The 23313-nt window shown below is 37.2% G+C and overlaps 1 protein-coding gene across 4 annotated transcripts in view; it reads right to left on the bottom strand.

Annotated features, from left to right (window-relative positions):
• Positions 1-19500: 19500 nt before the first annotated feature.
• Positions 19501-23313, bottom strand: part of MAEL (maelstrom spermatogenic transposon silencer) — a 132234-nt gene continuing 128421 nt past the window's right edge. For all 4 annotated transcript variants that reach the window (XM_019935481.3, XM_019935483.3, XM_073804772.1 and 1 more), the window contains 2 exons: positions 20490-20565; positions 19501-19960 (listed from right to left, as the gene is read on the bottom strand). In XM_019935481.3, the coding sequence (XP_019791040.1) occupies positions 19773-19960; positions 20490-20565 (264 nt within the window). In that variant the 3' untranslated portion in view covers positions 19501-19772. The remainder of the gene's footprint in view (positions 19961-20489; positions 20566-23313) is intronic.

A 23313-nucleotide genomic window follows, 5' to 3' on the forward strand; every position in this document is an offset into this window, starting at 1 on the left:
ATTATTTCACGTCTTAACCTCTGCTGGTCTGGATTTATGCCTCCTTTTATATTCCTAATTATTGTTTGTGCCTTCTTTTTTGCTTGATTCATCTCATCAGAGTTTTTTGTCTATTTTAACAATCTTTTCAAAGAGCCAGCTTGGGCTTTGTTGAACCTCATGGTTGTATCTTTGTTTTCTATTTCACTGATGTTTACTCTTTATTTTCTCCTTCCTCCTACTTTTCATGGGTATATTGTTCATTTTCTAACTTCTTAAGTTAGTTACTTAGTTGCTTAATTTTCAGCTCTTCTTTTCTTCCAATATATTTAAAGCCATGTTTTTTCCTCTCTCTTAATGTAATATGTAATATTTAATAGAATTGTTATGCAGATTTTTACTATCAATTTAGTCATAAGTTTTTGGATTTCATTATGACTTCCAAATGTATGAGATTAAAAATTTTTTTTTTAATATATACTGATAATTGAGAAAGAACATGACTTGTCAATTCCTTGAAATTTATTGAGACTTGTTTTACAGTTTGGTCCATTACCATTGAAAAAAATTGCATGTGTGTTTGAAATAAATGTAGTTAACAAATTGTTAGTTCAAGTTTAATTAAAATTTTCAAATATTCTATATATTTACTGGTTTTTAGTATGCTTGACTTACCAAAGACACGTTTAAATCTTACAGCATGATGGTAGATTTGTCAATTTCTCCTTTTGTTCTATTACTTTTAATTTTGCATTTTTGGAAACTATTAATGAAGAAAAAATTACTGAATTAATCAGGAAATATAAAAAATCTAACTGAATGATTTTTGCTAAACACTCCTTTGTTTGATATTAATAACACATTTTGGGGGGGTTGGTATTTCTCTGGTACATATGTACTTTTTTATCCTTTTTCTTTTTTTCTGCCAATTTGCTTCTACTGTATAGCTAGTAAACAGCATATAACTGGGATTTTAAAAATCCAGTTTGGCAAACTTTTGACTGGTGAGTTTAGTTCTTTTACATTTATGGTAATTATTGACGTATTGCACTTGATTCTACCATTTTACTTTTTGCTATTTATCCTCTCCCACAACTCCATGCTTTTTCTTTCTTTTCCTCTCTCCTGCTTCACCCAGGAGGTGAGTTTATTTATTTATTTATTTAAACATCTTTATTGGGGTATAATTGCCTTACACTGGTATGTTAGTTTCTGCTTTATAACAAAGTGAATCAGTTATATGTATCCATATGTTCCCATATCTCTTCCCTCTTGCGTCTCCCTCCCTTCCACCCTCCCTATCCCACCCCTCCAGGTGGTCATAAAGCACTGAGCTGATCTCCCTGTGCTATGCGGCTGCTTCCCACTAGCTATCTACCTTACGTTTGGTAGTGTATATATGCCCATGCCTCTCAATCGCTTTGTCACAGCTCAACCCTCCCCCTCCCCATAACCTCAAGTCCGTTCTCTAGGAGGTCTGCGTCTTTATTCCTGCCTTACCCCTAGGTTCTTCATGACATTTTTTTTTCTTAAATTCCATATATATGTGTTAGCATACGGTATTTGTCTTTTTCTTTCTGACTTACTTCACTCTGTATGACAGACTCTAGGTCTATCCACCTCATTACAAATAGCTCAGTTTCGTTTCTTTTTATGGCTGAGTAATATTCCATTGTATATATGTGCCACATCTTCTTTATCCATTCATCCGATGATGGGCACTTAGGTTGTTTCCATCTCCGGGCTATTGTAAATAGAGCTGCAATGAATATTTTGGTACATGACTCTTTTTGAATTTTGGTTTTCTCAGGGTATATGCCCAGTAGTGGGATTGCTGGGTCATATGGTAGTTCTATTTGTAGTTTTTTAAGGAACCTCCATACTGTTCTCCATAGTGGCTGAACCAATTCACATTCCCACCAGCAGTTCAAGAGTGTTCCCTTTTCTCCACACCCTCTCCAGGATTTATTGTTTCTAGATTTTTTGATGATGGCAATTCTGACTGGTGTGAGATGATATCTCATTGTAGTTTTGATTTGCATTTCTCTAATGATTAATGATGTTGAGCATTCTTTCATGTGTTTGTTGGCAGTCTGTATATCTTCTTTGGAGAAATGTCTATTTAGGTCTTCTGCCCATTTTTGGATTGAGTTGTTTGTTTTTTTGTTATTGAGCTGCATGAGCTGCTTGTAAATTTTGGAGATTAATCCTTTGTCGGTTGCTTCATTTGCAAATATTTTCTCCGATTCTGAGGGTTGTCTTTTGGTCTTGTTTATGGTTTCCTTTGCTGTGCAAAAGCTTTGAAGTTTCATTAGGTCCCATTTGTTTATTTTCGTTTTTATTTCCATTACTCTAGGAGGTGGGTCAGAAAGGATCTTGCTGTGATTTATGCCATAGAGTGTTCTGCCTATGTTTTCATCTAAGAGTTTGATAGTTTCTGGCCTTACATTTAGGTCTTTAATCCATCTTGAGCTTATTTTTGTGTATGGTGTTAGGGAGTGATCTAATCTCATACTTTTATATGTACCTGTCCAGTTTTCCCAGCACCACTTATTGAAGAGACTGTCCTTTCTCCATTGTACATTACTGCCACCTTTATCAAAGATAAGGTGTCCATATGTGCATGGGTTTATCTCTGGGCTTTCTATCCTGTTCCATTGATCTATATTTCTGTTTTTGTGCCAGTACCATACCGTCTTGATAACTGTAGCTTTGTAGTATAGTCTGAAGTCAGGGAGCCTGATTCCTCCAGTTCCTTCTTTCGTTCTCAAGATTGCTTTGGCTATTCGGGGTCTTTTGTGTTTCCATACAAATTGCAAAATTTTTTGTTCTAGTTCTGTGAAAAATGCCATTGGTAGTTTGATAGGGATTGCATTGAATCTATAGATTGCTTTGGGTAGTAGAGTCATTTTCACAATGTTGATTCTTCCAATCCAAGAACATGGTGTATCTCTCCATCTATTTGTATCATCTTTAATTTCTTTCATCAGTGTCTTATAATTTTCTGCATACAGGTCTTTTGTCTCCTTAGGTAGGTTTATTCCTAGATATTTTATTCTTTTTGTTGCAATGGTAAATGGGAGAGTTTTCTTGATTTCACTTTCAGATTTTTCATCATTAGTATATAGGAATGCCAGAGATTTCTGTGCATTAATTTTGTATCCTGCCACTTTACCAAATTCATTGATTAGCTCTAGTAGTTTTCTGGTAGCATCTTTAGGATTCTCTATGTATAGGATCATGTAATCTGCAAACAGTGACAGCTCTACTTCTTCTTTTCCGGTTTGGATTCCTTTTATTTCCTTTTCTTCTCTGATTGCTGTGGCTAAAACTTCCAAAACTATGTTGAATAAGAGTGGTGAGAGTGGGCAACCTTGCATGACATTTTTCTTAAAATCCATATATATGTGTTAGCATATGGTATTTGTCTTTCTCTTTCTGACTTACTTCACTCTGTATGACAGACTCTAGGTCTGTCCACCTCACTACAAATAGCTCAATTTCGTTTCTTTTTATGGCTGAGTAATATTCCACTGTATATATGTGCCACATCTTCTTTATCCACTCATCCGTTGATGGGCACTTAGGTTGTTTCCATCTCCGGGCTATTGTAAATAGAGCTGCAATGAACATTTTCGTACATGACTCCTTTTGAATTATGTTTTTCTCAGAGTATATGCCCAGTAGTGGGATTGCTGGGTCACATGGTAGTTCTATTTGTAGTTTTTTAAGGAACCTCCATACTGTTCTCCATAGTGGCTGTACCAATTCACATTCCCACCAGCAGTGCAGGAGTGTTCCCTGTTCTACACACCCTCTCCAGCATTTATTGTTTCTAGATTTTTTAATGATGGCCATTCTAACTGGTGTGAGATGATATCTCATTGTAGTTTTGATTTGCATTTCCCTAATGATTAATGATGTTGAGCATTCTTTCATGTGTTTGTTGGCAGTCTGTATATCTTCTTTGGAGAAAAGTCTATTTAGGTCTTCTGCCCATTTTTGGATTGGGTTGTTTGTTTTTTTGTTATTGAGCTGCATGAGCTGCTTGTAAATTTTGGTAATTAATCTTCTGTCAGTTGCTTCATTTGCAAATATTTATCCCACTCTGAGGGTTGTCTTTTGGTCTTGTTGATGGTTTCCTTTGCTGCGCAAAAGCTTTGAAGTTTCCTTAGGTCCCATTTGTTTATTTTTGTTTTTATTTCCATTTCTCTAGGAGGTGGGTCAAAAAGGATCTTGCTGTGATTTATGTCATAGAGTGTTCTGCCTATGTTTTCCTCTAAGAGTTTGATAGTTTCTGGCCTTACATTTAGGCCTTTAATTCATTTTGAGCTTATTTTTGTGTATGTTGTTAGGGAGTGATCTAATCTTATACTTTTACATGTACCTGTTCAGTTTTCCCAGCACCACTTACTGAAGAGGCTGTCCTTTCTCCACTGTACATTCCTGCCTCCTTTATCAAAGATAAGGTGACCAAATGTGCGTGGGTTTACATCTGGGCTTTCTATCCTGTTCCATTGATCTTTCTGTTTTTGTGCCAGTACCGTACTGTCTTGATAACTGTAGCTTTGTAGTATAGTCTGAAGTCAGGGAGCCTGATTCCTCCAGCTCCGTTTTTCGTTCTCAAGATTGCTTTGGCTATTTGGGGTCTTTTGTGTTTCCATACAGATTCTGAAATTTTTTGTTCTAGTTCTGTGAAAAATGCCAGTGGTAGTGTGATAGGGATTGCACTGAATCTGTAGATTGCTTTGGGTAGTAGAGTCATTTTCACAATGTTGATTCTTCCAATCCAAGAACATGGTATATCTCTCCATCTATTTGTATCATCTTTAATTCTTTCATCAGTGTCTTATTTTCTGCATAGAGGTCTTTTGTCTCCTTAGGTAGGTTTATTCCTAGATGTTTTATTGTTTCTGTTGCAGTGGTAAATGGGAGTGTTTTCTTGATTTCACGTTCAGATTTTTCATCATTAGTGTATAGGAATGCCAGAGATTTCTGTGCATTAATTTTGTATCCTGCTACTTTACCAAATTCATTGATTAGCTCTAGTAGTCTTCTCGTAGCATCTTTAGGATTCTCTATGTATAGTATCATGTCATCTGCAAACAGTGACAGCTTTACTTCTTCTTTTCCGATTTGGATTCCTTTTATTTCCTTTTCTTCTCTGTTTCCAAAATTATGTAGAATAAGAGTGGTGAGAGTGGGCAACCTTGTCTTGTTCCTGATCGTAGTGGAAATGCTTTCAGTTTTTCACCATTGAGGACGATGTTGGCTGTGGGTTTGTCATATATGGCCTTTATAATGTTGAGGAAAGTTCCCTCTATGCCTACTTTCTGCAGGGTTTTTATCATAAATGGGTGTTGAATTTGGTTGAAATCTTTCTCTGCATCTATTGAGATGATCATATGGTTTTTCTCCTTCAATTTGTTAATATGGTTTATCACATTAATTGTTTTGCGTATATGAAGAATCCTTGCATTCCTGGAATAAACCCCACTTGATCGTGGTGTACGATCCCTTGAATGTGCTGTTGGATTCTGTTTGCTAGTAATTTGTTGAGGATTTTTGCATCTATGTTCATCAGTGATATTGGCCTGTAGTTTTCTTTCTTTGTGACATCCTTGTCTTTTGGTATCGAGGTGATGTTGGCCTCATAGAATGAGTTTGGGAGTGTTCCTCCCTCTGGTACATTTTGGAAGAGTTTGAGAAGGATAGGTGTTAGCTCTTCTCTAAATGTTTAATAGTATTCGCCTGTGAAGCCATCTGGTCCTGGGCTTTTGTTTGTTGGAAGATTTTTAATGACAGTTTCAATTTCAGTGCTTTGTGATTGGTCTATTCATATTTTCTATTTCTTCCTGATTCAGTCTTGGCAGGTTGTCCATTTCTGAGAATTTGTCCATTTCTTCCAGGTTGTCCATTTTATTGGCATAGAGTTGCTTGTAGTAATCTCTCATGATCTTTTGTATTTCTGCAGTGTCAGTTGTTACTTCTCCTTTTTCATTTCTAATTCTATTGATTTGAGTCCTCTCCCTTTTTTTCTTGATGAGTCTGGCTAATGGTTTATCTATTTTGTTTATCTTCTCAAAGAACCAGCTTTTAGTTTATTGATCTTTGCTATCATTTCCTTAATATCTTTTTCATTTATTTCTGATCTGACTTTTATGATTTCTTTCCTTCTGCTAACTTTGGGTTTGTTTTGTTCTTTCTCTAATTGCTTTAGGTGTAAGGTTAGGTTGTTTATTCAAGATGTTTCCTGTTTCTTAAGGTGGGCTTGTATTGCTATAAACTTCCCTCTTAGAACTGCTTTTGCTGCATCCCATAGGTTTTGGGTCGTCGTGTCTCCATTGTCATTTGTTTCTAGGTATTTCTTTATTCCCTCTTTGATTTTTTCAGTGATCACTTCGTTATTAAGTAGTGTATTGTTTAGCCTCCATGTGTTTGTATTTTTTACAGATCTTTTCCTGTAATTGATATCTAGTCTCATAGCATTGTTGTCAGAAAAGATACTTGATTCAATTTCAATTTTCTTAAATTTACCAATGCTTGATTTGTGACCCAAGATATGACCTATCCTGGAGAATGTTCCATGAGCACTTGAGAGAAATGTGTATTCTGTTGTTTTTGGATGGAGTGTCTTATAAATATCAATTAAGTCCATCTTGTTTAATGTATCATTTAAAGCTTGTGTTTCCTTATTTATTTTCATTTTGGATGGTCTGTCCATTGGTGAAAGTGGGGTGTTAAAGTCCCCTACTATGAATGTGTTACTGTCCATTTCCCCTTTTGTGGCTGTTAGTATTTGCCTTATGTATTGAGGTGCTTCTATGTTGGGTGCTTAAATATTTACAATTGTTATATCTTCTTCTTGGATCGATCCCTTGATCATTATGTAGTGTCCTTCTTTGTCTCTTCTAATAGTCTTTATTTTAAAGTCTATTTTGTCTGATATGAGAATTGCTACTCCAGCTTTCTTTTGGTTTCCATTTGCATGGAATATCTTTTTCCATCCTCTTACTTTCAGTCTGTATGTGTCTCTAGGTCTGAAGTGGGTCTCTTGTAGACAGCATATATATAGGTCTTGTTTTTGTATCCATTCAGCCAATCTGTGTCTTTTGGTGGGAGCATTTAGTCCATTTATATTTAAGGTAATTATCTATATGTATGTTCCTATTCCCATTTTCTTAATTGTTTTGGGTTCGTTATTGTAGGTCGTTTCCTTCTCTTGTGTTTCTTGCCTAGAGAAGTTCCTTTAGCAGTTGTAAAGCTGGTTTGGTGGTGCTGAACTCTCTCAGCTTTTGCTTGTCTGTAAAGGTTTTAATTTCTCCATCAAATCTGAATGAGATCCTTGCTGGGTAGAGTAATCTTGGTTGCAGGTTTTTCTCCTTCATCACTTTAAATATGTCCTGCCAGTCCCTTCTGGCTTGCAGAGTTTCTGCTGAAAGATCAGCTGTTAACCTTATGGGGATTCCCTTGTGTGTTGTTTGTTGTTTTTCCCTTGCTGCTTTTAATATCCTTTCTGTGTATTTAATTTTTGACAGTTTGATTAATATGTGTCTTGGCGTATTTCTCCTTGGATTTATCCTGTATGGGACTCTCTGTGCTTCCTGGACTTGATTAACGATTTCCTTTCCCATATTAGGGAAGTTTTCAACTATAATCTCTTCAAATATTTTCTCAGTCCCTTTCTTTTTCTCTTCTTCTTCTGGAACCCCTATAATTCGAATGTTGGTGCGTTTAATGTTGTCCCAGAGGTCTCTGAGACTGTCTTCAGTTCTTTTCATTCTTTTTTCTTTATTCTGCTGTGCAGTAGTTATTTCCACTATTTTATCTTCCAGGTCACTTATCCGTTCTTCTGCCTCAGTTATTCTGCTATTGATCCCATCTAGAGTATTTTTCATTTCATTTATTGTGTTTTTCATCGTTGTTTGTTTCATCTTTAGTTTTTCTAGGTCCTTGTTAAATGTTTTTTGCATTTTGTCTATTCTATTTCCAAGATTTTGGATCATCTTTACTATCATTATTCTGAATTCTTTTTCAGGTAGACTGCCTATTTCTTCTTCATTTGCTAGGTCTGATGGGTTTTTATCTTGCTCCTTCAACTGCTGTGTGTTTTTCTGTCTTCTCATTTTGCTTATCTTACTGTGTTTGGGGTCTCCTTTTTGCAGGCTGCAGGTTCGTAGTTCCCGTTGTTTTTCGTGTCTATCCCCGGTGGCTAAGGTTGGTTCAGTGGGTGGTGTAGGCTTCCTGGTGGAGGGGACTCGTGCCTGTGTTCTGGTGGATGAGGCTGGATCTTTTCTCTCTGGTGGGCAGTTCCATGTCTGGTGGTGTGTTTTGGGGTGTCTGTGGACTTATTATGATTTTAGGCAGCCTCTCTGCTAATGGGTGGCGTTGTGTTCCTGTTTTGCTAGTTGTTTGGCGTAGGGTGTCCAGCACTGTAGCTTGCTGGTCGTTGAGTGAAGCTGGGTGCTGTTGTTGAGATGGAGATCTTGGGGAGATTTTCGCCGTTTGATATTATGTGGAGCTGGGAGCTCTGTTGTTGACCAGTGTCCTGAAGTTGGCTCTCCCACCTCAGAGGCACAGCACTTATTCCTGGCTGCAGCACCAAGAGCCTTTTGGGAGGTCTGAGGTCTTCTGCCAGTGTTCAGTAGGTGTTCTGTAGGAGTTGTTCCACGTGTAGATGTATTTCTGGTGTATCTGTGGGCAAGAAGGTGATCTCTGCATCTTACTCTTCTGCCATCTTCCTTACGCCTATTTTTTTATTGATCATATTTTTCCTTATTCCAATTGTTTTCTCTTTATAAATTTAGAAATTATTCACTCTATTTCTGTTCTCTCACTGGTTACCCTGGACATTTTGCCAAACCTATTTGATAAGATCTAGTGTCAAATAATATATTAACCTTTTAGTGAACAATTCTAGGAACTTAGAACACTTTAATTTCAACATACTCCCTCTCTGACTTATATGTTATTATAGACCCAGTATTTTAGTGCTGTCCATTTATAAACCCCCTGGATTAAACAATATACTTATAATTTTTTATATGAACAATATTTGCTTGGGTTTACATACATGTCTGCTATTTTATATCCTTGCCCTTTCTTCTTGTATCTTAAGACTGTCTAGGATCATTTTCTTTCAGAAGTCCTTTATTGCAGTTCTCTTGATTTTTCTTTTCTTTTTTGTTTTTAATCTATAAATGTGTTTATCTTATCCTCTTCCTTCAAAGATAGTTTTACTGGGTTAACAATTGTAGTTTCTTTGCTCTCAACGTTTTGAAGATATTATTTCACACCTTCTGATTGCCATTACTGCTTTAGAAGTTTGCTGTCATTGTCCTTTTGAAGGCAATATTTTTCTCTGGCTGGTTTTGAAGTTTATTTTGGTGTTCATGAATTTCCCTTCAATATCTCTAGGATAGTTTTTGTTTTTAAATTTATCCTGGGGATTCATGTTTTTCATCATTTCTGAAAATTTTCAGCCATTACCTCTCTAAAAACCACCTCTCCTTTATTCTCTCTATTCTTTCTTCCATGGAAATTCTAATTAGACAAATATTAGACTCCCTTTTTCCTCCAAATCTCCTACCTTTCTCTCCTTTTCCATTGTATTGTCTCTTTTTGCTGCATTTTAGGTAATTTCTTAGACCTATCTTCCAGATTTCTATTTTTTTCAGCTGTAGTCTTCCACTGTTTTTTTTTCACTTCAACAATTTATATTTTTTCATTTCTATAACTTCCCTTTGTTTTTTGTTCTTCAAATATGCCTGTTCGTTCAAATAATTATTACTTTCTCTTTGTGAATGAATCTTAAACATTTCATGCATAGCTGTTCTATATTCCATATCTAACAATTCCATTATCTGCAGTACCTGAATGAGTAATTCCATTATTTGCTGTTTCTGCTGTCATAATGTTTCATCTTTTCCTAGGCTTCATGTGCTTAATGAGCTTACTGCTTGACCTTAATCTGAGGGAATCTTGGAGGACTAAATTGGACAAACATTTCTTAAGAAAGGATTGCCATTTGTTTCTGATAGTGTCCAGGGGGTTTCACCAACCTGGTACTATTTCAGATCCCTGAGACGTGAAAGGCCCAGGTTCAGACTCTCCACCTTGCTCCTGGTCTCAGACTCAGACAAATGATAGCAGTCCTGCTACCTGCATTAAGCTTTGTGCCCACCTTCTACCCCCAGGCCTTCCACAACTTTCTCAGAATTCCCACCACGCAGGAATGAGGCAGACGTGTTTAGAGTGACCACATTTCCTTTAACAGAGGTCTAGTGTACTGGGTCTAGGAGCATACCTCCCATAGCCCTTTACTCTTATCATCATGAGTGAAAAGTCATAGAAACTCACTCATCCTGATCTGCTAACAATGATAGTCTTAGCATCACTATCTGCTTTGAATCCACAAGGACCAACTTTCTCATGCCCTTTAGAGCCCTGTTTATGTCAGTTATCACAAGAACCACCAGATTCCTAGGTCAAATCCCACACTCAGATTTCTCCAAGGTTCCTGACATCCCTTATTCTGCCCCTTCTACCACTCTTCTCCAATTCCTGAACCTTTCCATCATTCCCCCTAAAATTCATGGTTCAGCAAAACTGCTTTAATTTCAATGTCTTTTTCTGAAGACTCCCTTCATCTTCTTACTATAACTGAAACGTGGATTGCCCCTGAAGGCACAGTTTCCCCTGCAGTCTTCTCAAATGCTGGCTGTTTTTCTCTCACACCCCTGTTGCCACTGGGCTTAGAAGTTGGGGTAGCATCTCCTTGTTCCTCACTGCTTCTTTCAGACCTATCTTCTTTTTCCCAAAAACCTCTACCTTTAACACTCATGTCATCAGAAAGATTACTTATTACCTCATATTTTGATGTCAATAAGATATGAAAAGGAAATTAAAGGTAGAAAGGCCAGGAAGGAAGAAATAAAATTGATTTTGTTCACAGATGACATAATAATCTATGTAGAAAATCCAAAAGAATTGACCAAAGAAACCCCTGTGAGTTTAATTATAAATTCACAATTATAACAAAGTTGCAGGATACAAGACTAATACACAAAAGTCAATCACTTTCCTATATACCCGTAATGAACAAGCAGAATTTGAAATTAAAAACACATTAGCAGAGCACAGAGAATTTTTAGGGTAGTGAAAATACTCTGTATTATAACGATGGATATATAATGTATCATGTCATTTTACGTATGTCCAAACACATAGATTGTACACCACTAAGAGTGAACCCTCAGGTAAACTATGGACTTTGAATGATTATGATGTGTCAATGTAGTTTCATTAATTGTAACCAATGTACCACTCTGATGGGGGATGTTGCTAACAGGGGAGAAGCTATGCATGTGTGGAGGCACAAGGTATATGGGAAACCTCTGTAGCTTCCTCTAAATTTTGCTGTGAATCTAAAACTCCTGTAAAGATGTAGAAAACAAACTTATGGTTACCAGGGGGTAAGCGGGGAGGGATAAATTGGGAGATTGGAATTGATATATACACACCATTATATATAAAATAGATAACTAATAAGGATCTACCATATAGCACAGGAAACTCTACTCAATACTCTGCAATAACCTATATGAGAAAAGAATTTAAAAAGAGTTGATATTCATATATGTATAACTGATTCACTTTGCTGTACAGCAGAAACAAAACAGTTTCTAACTATAGGAACTATACAATAAAAAATTAAAACTATAATCAACTATACAGTAAATCAACTATACAGTAAAAAATAAAAAAAATAAAACTACTTTAAAAATCAACTATACAGTAAAAAATAAAAATAATAAAACTACTTTAAAAATTGTCTTTAGGGCTTCCATGGTGGCACAGTGGTTGAGAGTCCGCCTGCTGATGCAGGGGACGCGGGTTCGTGCCCTGGTCCGGGAGGATCCCGCATGCCACAGAGCAGCTGAGCCCATGAGCCATGGCCACTGGGCCTGTGCGTCCGGAGCCTATGCTCCACAACGGGAGCGGCCACAACAGTGAGAGGCCCACGTACTACAAAAAAAAAAAAAAAATTGTCTTTAAATATTAAAAATTTATTTCCATCAGTACCCCCTAAAAATAAAATACCTTAGATATAAGTCTAACAAAATATGTATATGATATATATGAGGAAAACTACAAAATTCTGATGGAAGATATCAAAGAACTAAATTAATGTAGAGATATTCCATTTTCACAGATAGGAGGACTTAATATTGTCAAGAGGTCAGTTCTTACCAACATTGATCTATAAATTCAGAGTGATCCCTATCAAAATCCCAGTAAGGTATTTTGTAGATATCAACAAACTGATTTTAATGTATATATGGAGAAGTAAAAGACCCAGAACAGCCAACCCAGTACTGAAGGAGAACAAAGTTGGAAGACACACTATCCTACTTCAAGATTTACTATAAAGTTACAGTAATCAAGAGTGTGTAGTATTGAAATAATAGACAATTAGATCAGTGGAACAGAACAGAACCACATAAATAAGACCCAGATAAACATAGTGCACTGATCTTCAACAAAGGAGCAAAGGCAACACAATGCAGAAGAGAATGTTTTTTTTCAGCAAATGGTGCTAGAACAACTGGACATCCACAAGCAAAAAGGTGAAATCTAGTCACAAACCTTAGATTTTTCACAAAAATTAACTCAAGATGGAGCATATATCTAAATGCAAAACACAAAATGATAAAAACCCTTAAAAAATAACAAAGGAGAAAACCTAGATGTCCTTGGGTATGGTGATGGCCTTTTAGATACAATACTAAAGGCACAATCCATGAAAGAAATCATTAAGCCAGACTTCATTAAAATTAAGAATTCTGCTCTGCAAAAAAAAATATGAAAAGAGTAAGAAGCCAGACTGAGAAAATATTTGCAAAAGACACATCTGATAAAGGACTCATATATTTTTTTAAATTTTATTGGAGTATAGTTGATTTATAATGTTGGTTTAAGGTGTACAGCAAAGTGATTCAGTTATATATATATATATGCACATATATATTCATTCTTTTTCAGATTCTTTTCCCATATAGGTTATTACAGAATATTGAGTAGAGTTCCCTGTGCTATACAGTAAGTCCTTGTTCGTTCCCTATTTTATATATAGTAGTGTCTGTATGTTAATCCCAAGCTCCTGATTCCCGCCCCCTCTGCCCCGTTTCCCTTTGGTAACCATAAGTTTGTTTTCCATATCTGTGAGTCTGCCTCTGTTTTTGTAAATAAGTTCATTTGTATCACTTTTAAAAAATTAAATTCCACATATGAGTGATATCATATGATATTTGTCTTTCTGTCTGGCTTACTTCACTTAGTGTGGTAATCTCTAGGTCCATCCATGTTGCTGCAAATGGCATTATTTCATTCTTCATGGCTGAGTAAAATTCCATTCTATATCTGTACCACATCTTCTTTATCCATTGCTCTGTCGATGGACATTTAGGTTGCTTCCATGTCTTGGCTATTGGAAATAGTGTTGCAATGGACACTGGGGTGCATGTGTCTTTTTGAATTATGGTTTTCTCTGGATATATGCCCAGGAGTGGGATTGCTGGATCATATGGTAGTTCTGTTTTTAGTTTTTTAAGGAACATCCATACTCTTCTCCATAATGGTTGTACCAGTTTACATTCCCAGCAACAGTGTAGGAGGGTTCCCTTTTCTCCACACTCTCTCCAACATTTATTGTTTGTAAACTTTTTGATGATGGCCACCTCACCATTGAGAGGTGATACCTCATTGTAGTTTTGATTTGCATTTCTCTAATGGTTAGCAGTGTTGAACATCTTTTCATGTGCCTTTTGGCCATCAGCATGTCTTCTTTAGAGAAATGTCTATTTAGATCGTCTGCCCATTTTTTTGATTGGGTTGTTCGTTTTCTTACATAGAGCTGCATTAGCTGTTTGTATATTTTGGAGATTAATTCCTTGTCAGTTGCTTCTTTTGCATATATTTTCTCCCATTCTATGGGTTGTCTTTTTGATTTGTTTATGGTTTCCTTTGCTGTGTATAAGCTTTTAAGTTTAATTAGGTCCTATTTGTTTATTTTTGTTTTTCTTTTCATTACTCTAGGAGGTGGATCCAAAAAGATATTGCTGTGACTTATGTCAAAGAGTGTTCTGCCTATGTTTTCCTCTAAGAGTTTTACAGTGTCCGGCCTTACATTTAGGTCTTTGATCCATTTTGACTTTCTGTGTATGGTATTAGAGAATGTTCTAATTTTTTTTTTTTTTTTTTTTTTTTTTTTTTGCGGTACGCGGGCCTCTCACCGCTGTGGCCTCTCCCGTTGCGGAGCACAGGCTCCGGACGCGCAGGCTCAGCGGCCATGGCTCACGGGCCCAGCCGCTCCGCGGCATGTGGGATCCTCCCGGGCCGGGGCTCGAACCCGTGTCCCCTGCATTGGCAGGCGGATTCTCAACCACTGCGCCACCAGGGAAGCCCCGAGAATGTTCTAATTTTATTCCTTTACATGTACCTGTCCAATTTTCCCAGCACCACTTGTTGAAGAGACTGTCTTTTCTCCATTGTATATTCTTGCCTCCTTTGTCATAGATTAATTAAGCAAAAGTGTGTGGGTTTATTTCTGGGCTTTCTATCCTGTTCCATTGATCTATTTTTCTGTTTTTGTGCCAGTACCATACTGTCTTGATTACTGTAGCTTTTTAGTATAGTCTGAAGTCAGAGAGCCTGATTCCTCCAGCTCCGTATTTCTTTCTCAAGATTGCTTTGGCTATTCAGGGTCTTTTGTGTTTCCGTACAAATTTTAGAATGTTTTGTTCTAGTTGAGAAATGCCATTGGTAATTTGATAGGGACTGCATTGAATCTGTGGATTAACTTGGGTAGCATAGTCATTTTGACAATATTGATTCTTTCAGTCCAAGAACATGGTATATCTTTCCATCTGTTTGTCATCTTCGATTTCTTTCATCAGTGTCTTATAGTTTTCAGAGCACAGGTCTTTTGCCTCCTTAGGTAGGTTTATTCCTAGGTATTTTATTCTTTTTGATGTGATGGTAAATGGGGTTGTTTCCTTAATTTCTCTCTGATTTTTCATTGTTATTATATAGAAATGCAACAGATTTCTGTGTTATATTTGTATCCTGCAACTTTATCGAATTCATTGATGAGCTCTAGTAGTTTTCTGATAGCATCTTTAGAATTTTCTATGTATGATATGTCATCTACAAACAGTGACAGTTTTACTTCTTTTCCAATTTGGATTCCTTTTCTTTTTCTTCTCTGATTGCCATGGTTAGGGCTTCCAATCTATGTTGAATAAAAGGAGAGACAGTGGACAGCCTTGTCTTGTTCCCGATCTTGGAATGCTTTCTGCTTTTCACCATTAAGAATGATGTTAGCTGTGAGTTTGTCATATGTGGCCTCTTATGTTGAGGTATGTTCCGTCTATGCCCATGTTCTGGAGAGTTTTTATCATAAATGGGAGTTGAATTTTGTCATAAGCTTTTTCTGCATTGATTGAGATGTCGTATGGTTTTCATTCTTCAGTTTGTTAATGTAGTGTATCACACTGATTGATTTGGATATTGAAGAATCCTTGCATCCCTGGGATAAATCTCACTTGATCATGGTGTATGATCCTTTTAATGTATTGTTGGATTCTGTTTGCTAGTATTTTGTTGAGGATTTTTGCATCTATGTTCATCAGTGATACTGGCCTGTAATTTTCTTTTTTTGTGGTATCTTTGTCTGGTTTTGGTATCAGGGTGATGGTGGCCTCATAGAATGAGCTTGGAAGTGTTCCTTACTCTGCCATTTTTTGGAAGTTTCAGAAAGTTGTTAACTCTTCTCTAAATGTTTGACAGAATTCACCTGTGAAGCCATCTGGTCCTGGACTTTTGTTTGTTGGCAGTTTTTAAATCACAGTTTCAATTTCAGTGCTTGTGATTGGTCTGGTCATATTTTCCATTTCTTCCTGGTTCAGTCTTGGAAGGTTGTACCTTTCTAAGAATTTGTCCCTTTCTTCTAGGTTGTCCATTTTACTGGCATGTAGTTGCTTATGATCCTTTGTATTTCTGTGATGTCCACTGTAACTTCTCCTTTTTCATTTCTAATATTATTGATTTGAGCCCTCTCCCTTTTTTTCTTGATGAGTCTGGCTGAAGGTTTATCAATTCTGTTTACTTTTTCAGAGAACAAGCTTTTAGTTTCATTGACGTTTTCTATTGTTTTCTTCCTATTTCTGCTCTGATCTTTATGATTTCTTTCCTTCTACTCACTTTGGACTTTGTTCTTCTTTCTCTAGTTGCTTTAGGTGTAAGATTAGGTTGTTTATTTAAAGGACTGTTATCTTACTTGTACAAAGAACTCTCAAAACTCAACAATAAAAAAATGAACCACCCAATTTAAAATATGTTCAAAAGACCTTGAGAGACACCTAACACACTTTAAAATTAGATTGTCTCTTTATTGTTGAGTTGTAAAAGTTCTTTATATATTCTGTACACTAGACCTTGCTAGATAAATGATTTGTAAATGTTGGGTTGGCCAAAAAGTTTGGGTTTTCTGGTAACATCTCATGGAAAAACCCAAATGAACTTTTTGGCCAACTCAATATTTTCTTCCATTCTGTGGGTTGTCCTTTTACTTTCTTAATAATGTCCTTTAACACACACAAGGACACTTTTTCTGGACTTAATTTTGATGAAGTCCAATTTATATATATTTTCTTTGGTTACTTGTGTTTTCGGTGTCCTATTAAGAAACCATCACCTCATCCAAAGTCATGAAGATTTACACATATTTTCTACTAGGAATTGTATATAGTTTTAGCTCTTACATTTAGGTCTTTCATCCATTTTGAGTTAATTTTTGTGAATGTTTAAGGTCCAAATTCACTCTTTTGAATGTAGCTATCCAGTTGTCCCAGTACCATTTGTTGAAAAGATTATCATTTCCCCCATTGAATGGTTTTGGCACAATTGTTAAAAATCAATTGATATGGATTGTTTATTTCTGGATTTTCAATTCTATTCCATTGATCTATGTGTCTACTACTTTTAGTACTGCATTAATTGTTTACTGCTCCTATGAAACTGAGTTTCTCGAAGGCAGGGGCAACATTTTTATTCTTCTTAGTATTTTTTTTTTTTTAAAGATTCCTTTTTTTTTAAATGGTACAGTTACTTTTTAATTTTATTTATTTACTTTTGGCTGTGTTGGGTCTTCATTTCTGTGCGAGGGCTTTCTCTAGTTGTGGCAAGCGGGGCTACTCTTCATCGCGGTGCACGGGCCTCTCACTATCGCGGCCTCTCTTGTTGCGGAGCACAGGCTCCAGACGCGCAGGCTCAGTAGTTGTGGCTCACGGGCCTAGTTGCTCCGCGGCATGTGGGATCTTCCCAGACCAGGGCTTGAACCTGTGTCCCCTGCATTGGCAGGCGGATTCTTAACCACTGCGCCACCAGGGAAGCCCCTCTTCTTAGTATTTTTAACCCAGCTGTTAGTAAAGCCTTAAAACATGCTCACTGAACAAAGTTAATCACTTAGTTTTGAAGAAAGGAATGGGAATGAAGTTCATAAGAAAGGTGGGCTCCTTTACTCATGGAATACTTTATCATTTGATGTGGAAATGAAATTCTGGCATACCTTCTCCATTACTTCCAATGACAATTATTCTAACATGTACTGAACACCTTTCTCATACAGAAATATGGGCACCGCGAAGTTTGTAATTGGGTAAAAGATGATAGGTCATGAACTCAACAGTAATTAAAAGCTGTAAGTATTGTCAGATAACACAAAGAAAATGCTACTGGAGTTGCAGCAGAAATTACCTTCAACCAGGATATGTTATCATTCATCAGGTCTTCTTGAAGGGTAGTTAATACTTTTGAATTTACTGCCAAAAGAATTTTGAAAATAGAGGACAGGAGTTTGAGAAGACAGCCATTTGAATTTTACTACTAATATAGTTTAGAGTTTTAATTATCTGTGAAGGGAAAGACCAGTTATTCTCCTAAAATAAAGACGTGGGGCCTACTGAATTGTTTTGGTTTGACATATTATAATATACCTCAAAAGTACAGCACAACCAGAAAAAATTTTAAAATACAAGTTGAATGATTAACACGGGATTAAAGTCATATGGCACAGAACAAGTCTGAGGTACCTAAGCCATAGCTCTGAATTATAATTTTAGGCTTTCCCTCCACATTTAAAAAAAATAGATTTATTTTATTCATTTATTTTTGGCTGCACTGGGTCTTCGCTGCTGCACGTGGGCTTTCTCCAGTTGCAGCAAGCAGGGGCTACTCTTCCTTGCAGTGTGCAGGCTTCTCATTGCAGTGGCTTCTCTTGCTGCTGAGCACGGGCTCTAGGTGCATGGGCTTCAGTGGTTGTAGCATGCAGGCTCAGTAGTTGTGGCTCACGGGCTTAGCTGCTCCCCAGCATATGGGATCTTCCTGGACCAGGGCTTGAACCCATGTCCCCTGCATTGGCAGGCGGATTCTTTACCACTGCACCACCAGGGAAGCCCTTTCCCTCCACTTTTGAAGCCAACCCAATTACTGTCATGGTGATTTTGAAGAAAGAATGGTCTCAAAGCTTATATGTACGATTTAAAAACCAATCTGCTAGTAGAAAATGCAGTATATAAACTTACATTCAATGACCTATTCTTTGTTTAAAGATCTGATTATCAGAAATAGATGAACAGGAAGTGGAAGTGTGGATATGGGTAACATGGTCTTTGGAGTCAGACCTGGTTAACAATTCCTCCATAAAGTAACTATACGACCTGAATCTGAGTTCTGTGTCTGTAAAATGGAGGTACCTCCTTCCTCAGAGTGGTTATTAAGGATTTTACAAGATGATACGTGTGTGTGTATGTGTATATATACATCCACAAAGTAGGTACTCAGTAGTTAGTTAGTAAAGGAGAATATGGGTATTAAGATAAACCAGAGTCCTAGACAGACACCAAGTGATTCCCTAGGGTTTTGAGCCAAACAGACCTAAATTAGAATGCGATCTCTGCCACTGCCATGTATGGTCTTACTGTGGTTCCAAGTAAAAAGGGTTACTACATCTCTTCTCCTACTCCAAGGCTATATAACAGCCTGAGTAGCGAACATGAGCCAGTTTAAGTCAGTCACAAACAGGGCACATACTTGACTTCATTATACATCTACTTAGTATATGCAAAGAGATTTGTGGTCAAGTGGACCTGGAATCTGGTCACTATCTAGCCATGTTATTTGGGGAAAATTACATAATCTCTTTTTGGCTTCCCATCCTTCAAATGACTTTTGCCAAAGTCAGCATATTTCAAAGACTAAGTAGCAAAACTTTATTTTTGTTAAAGGCTGATTTTCTTAGGTATTTGCAATGAAAACAGCTGCAGGTCTCAAGGGTACAGTTCCACATTTCCATAATGGAAAGAAATAGATTAAAACTATTTTAAAACCTTTCATAACAGATACTTAATACTTTTATTGTAGAGAAAAGATACCAAAATATAATATTCCCAAAAGCACAACTCTGTAAAAGCTAGTTTTATTCTTATAGGACTCAAAACTTTAATGGCATTCCCATGATACAGAAAGTAGAACAAGCCCTAAAGAAAAAAGCAAAAATGCCAAGATCTTCTCCAACCACAATTATTTTTAATCTATGAAAACAGAATTTCCTTACAAATTAAGTAGTTTTTATAGTAGTGACATTTATTGTTGATGTGGTCTGTTTAATATGACTGTAGTGAGAACGGAAGTCGGGTCCGTTGTTCTTCCAGAAATTGAAAAAAGTATCATCATTAAGATAAGGAAGAGAAAGATTTGGATCCATCTTTTTGGGACATGTAAGGTGAGAGTGAAGTCTCACAGTTGCAGAATTTGTGGATATTGCTGGAGGAATTGGAGATGCTCTCTAGTAAGCGGGTAATCCCTCTTCCCCGAACACTGCTGTTTTGGCCCGATGTTTTCACCCCAGATGGGGAGTCACCTAGGATATTAAAAATACAAGAAAAGAAATACAGCAGTTTTATAGTCTTAGAGATCCCTCAATTGACTCAACCTACTGCAGGCCTTTTCACTAAGCCATGATTAAATGGATCGTCAATAGGGGAGATAGTTCTTAGTGTAAAGGCAAAAAGGCTGAACAAGAATATTCTTTTTAAGTCCTGGAAACCTTAATTGAAGTTCTTCAGGGACCATGTGAAATTTCATGTCACTGGCTCTTTTAAACTTTCCCATTTCCCCAAAAGACACCCTCATATCAAAACTATAAAACTACAGCTGCTACAAAAGTAACAGGTTTTATTTTAAATGCCCTGAACAAAATTCTGAATAAATTAAATTTTATCAAAGTGATACAAAAATCTACATATCCAAATTAAGTGCTTATGCCAAGTAAAACTCCCAATTCAACAAGATTCTTATACCCTAAAGCCAACTTAGATCATCTGTTTTCAGGATCATAAAAAGACCCTAAACTGTTTGAGGTGCCTTCTTATTAAATATAAGATGCTTACCAGTGGGTGTGTTTGATCTCTGTTCCTGATTAGAAGAGCTGAAATGAGAGAATCCTGGACTCTGAACCCTTAGCTTCTATAAGTAACAACAACAACAAAAAAAAACAGGGGAAAACATGTTTATTTATTATCGGATCATCTACTTCAAATTACTCTTTAAATACAAACTAACACCCACTTTTCCAATGTCTGATCAACTTTTGAAGAGTACTGCTGTGAAGGGGAGCAGAGGGCAATCTTTGAGGGGGAAATTACAGGGTCAGGAAAGGGTTTTTTTTTTTTTTAAATATGAGATTATAGCAGGTTTCCTGATAAGAATGACTCAGAACAGAGAGAAACCCTGATGAAATTATTAGAGCCATGTCCTTACGTAGGTAAGAGAATGAGAATAGAGAAATAAAAGGATTGGTCTTAGATAGAAACACAGACAATTCATGCATTTGAGTATATGGTAGATGCAATGGTAGGAATATATGGAAAACCTCGATTGCTTCTATTTTCTCGGAGAAGGAGGGGTACGAGCACCAGCTAGAACAAGGATGAAGGAAGAGGTGATGGAAGTTTGAAGTGAGAGAAGATGAGAAATAACTGTCTAAGAGAGTGGGAGATTAATCAAACTAGAGAAATGGACAACTGCCAGGCAAGGTTAAGGGCTCACTTGAGGTTGGTGGTGATGACCACACCAGTCAGTATGGTAGTTTCTTTTCAGCCTCAGTTAGCTTCAAATATATAACAGAGTAGGTGAAGAGTTGATTTAATGAGGGTTAGTGTTTGTCAACCAACTATGATGAAGAATGAAGGGCCAGTGGAGTTCATAGTGCAAGTGAGTGAAAATAATGGAGCAAGAAATCTAAGCTGGGAAGGAAGGAGGTGAAGGGCAAGGTGGGGAGAGGAGACACAAGGCTGAAGCACCTGTCCATGTGTGAATGGTACCCCTGGAGTTGTGCCATGCAGTGACCCTGCAAAGGAGGGCAGAACAGTGGAGGCATACAATGAATTGAAGGTCCCAGGAGAGATCAAAGAACTGTTGGCACTGATGTACCAGAGAAAGACAGTGGTAGTCAGAGAGGATGCTTGAAATTGAGATTATGGGGAGATGCCATTGGGGCCTAGAATATGATCACGGGAGTGGATACTTGATGTATGGCAGGGGCCAGGATCACTGGAGAAGGGCAAATCAAGGAACTGAAATGTCAGGCAGCTGGAAGGATCATCTATAGGGAAACTGAAATCAAGAATTCTGCCAGGAATATTGTTTGATCTCCTGGCTCAGTGTTGCTCTAAGAATGAGGATGACCAACTCAGGGGCCTATTGGCTCCAAGAAGGGGTTATCAGGTACTACAGCCTGAATGGCATGTGATTCAAAGCCTAGGGATTTTAGGGAGAAGGCAGAAAGAAGTCTAGAGGCCACAAAGTTAAACAAGGACAACTACTTCAAATCTAAGCCCGTGATAAATGAGAGAAAAAAAAAGTGTCGCTAACAGGGAAGCAGTATCTTTAGAGGACAGCCAAGTTTTAGTTACAGCCAAGGAGGAAAACAGACCTTCCCAAGAGGAGGTTGAAGACAAATAACTGAGATTGAGAAGACCCACAGTTTTTCAGGAGTTGGGGAAGGATGAAAAACAGAATCAGCCTAACAAGATGAGTGTGGGAGATGAGCAAGGATCTAGGTATCCTGAGCTTCCATAGTGACTGATGTGAACAATGAAAAGAGGGGTAATGAGACAAAATCTGGTAGTCTCAACACAGATGGTGATGATGGGGATAAGGCAGTGTTTCTCATCCTGGGTACTACTGACATTTTAGGCTAAATAATACTTTGCTCAGGAGGCTGTCCGTACATAGTCAGGTGTTTAGCAGACTTACTGGTATCTAAGTTACCCGCTGTATGCCAGTAGCACCCCCTCCCCAGCTGTGACAACCAAAAATGTATCCAAGTGTTGCCAAATGTCCCCTGAAGGACACGAAATAGGTCCTAGTGGAGAACCACTGGGTTAAGGGTTAACAGCAGACAGGAGAGAGAAGAGTCTTGCCCAGAGATTATATGGAGAGCTCTCTTTTTTATTTTTAAAATTACCATGGAGTAAGACAGACTTATTTGGTGTGTACATTTCTACGAGTTTTAACAAATGAAGAGATCCGTGAAACCACCATTGCAATCAGGATACAGAACCATTCTATCACCTCAAAAATTTCCTATCCCTTTACAGTCGTACCCCCTGGGAACCACTGATACGTTCTTCATCATTATCATTTGTATTTAACAATGTCATATAAACGGAATCATACATTACATAACCTTTTGAGACTGCTGCTTTTGCTAAGTGTAAGTAATGCCTTTGAGATTGATCCTAATAGTTGTTTTATCAATAGTTCATTCCACTTTGGGGTTCCCTTTTCACTATTTTATTAACTATTTTATTAACTATTTAAAAATAGAACATAGTAGATAATAAATGTTACTAAGTCAGAGGTCTTAGTACTTTCATATACTGCTGCATTTAATCCTACAACGACTACTAGCCCTTATTATTATTCTTGTTCTACAGATACGGAATCAGCACAGAAAGTTCAAATAACTTGCCGAGAGTCACACAGCCTATGTGTAGCAGAGCCTGAAGTGAAATTTAGGAATTCTAACTTGAAAGAGCCCATACTCTTAATTGCTATGCTCTTGGTAGTGTAGAGAGGCTTACTAGTAAGTAAATACCAAGGAGGGAAGAGGGGTGGTAGGGAAATTAGATAGCCTCTAATCAAATCCTGAATGAGGTCTTATATTTAAAATATCTACTTCAAAAATGTGTATCACATAATTTTTGGAAT

The sequence above is a fragment of the Tursiops truncatus genome, chromosome 1, assembly GCF_011762595.2.
Source record: "Tursiops truncatus isolate mTurTru1 chromosome 1, mTurTru1.mat.Y, whole genome shotgun sequence".
Taxonomy (NCBI): Eukaryota; Metazoa; Chordata; class Mammalia; order Artiodactyla; family Delphinidae; genus Tursiops; species Tursiops truncatus.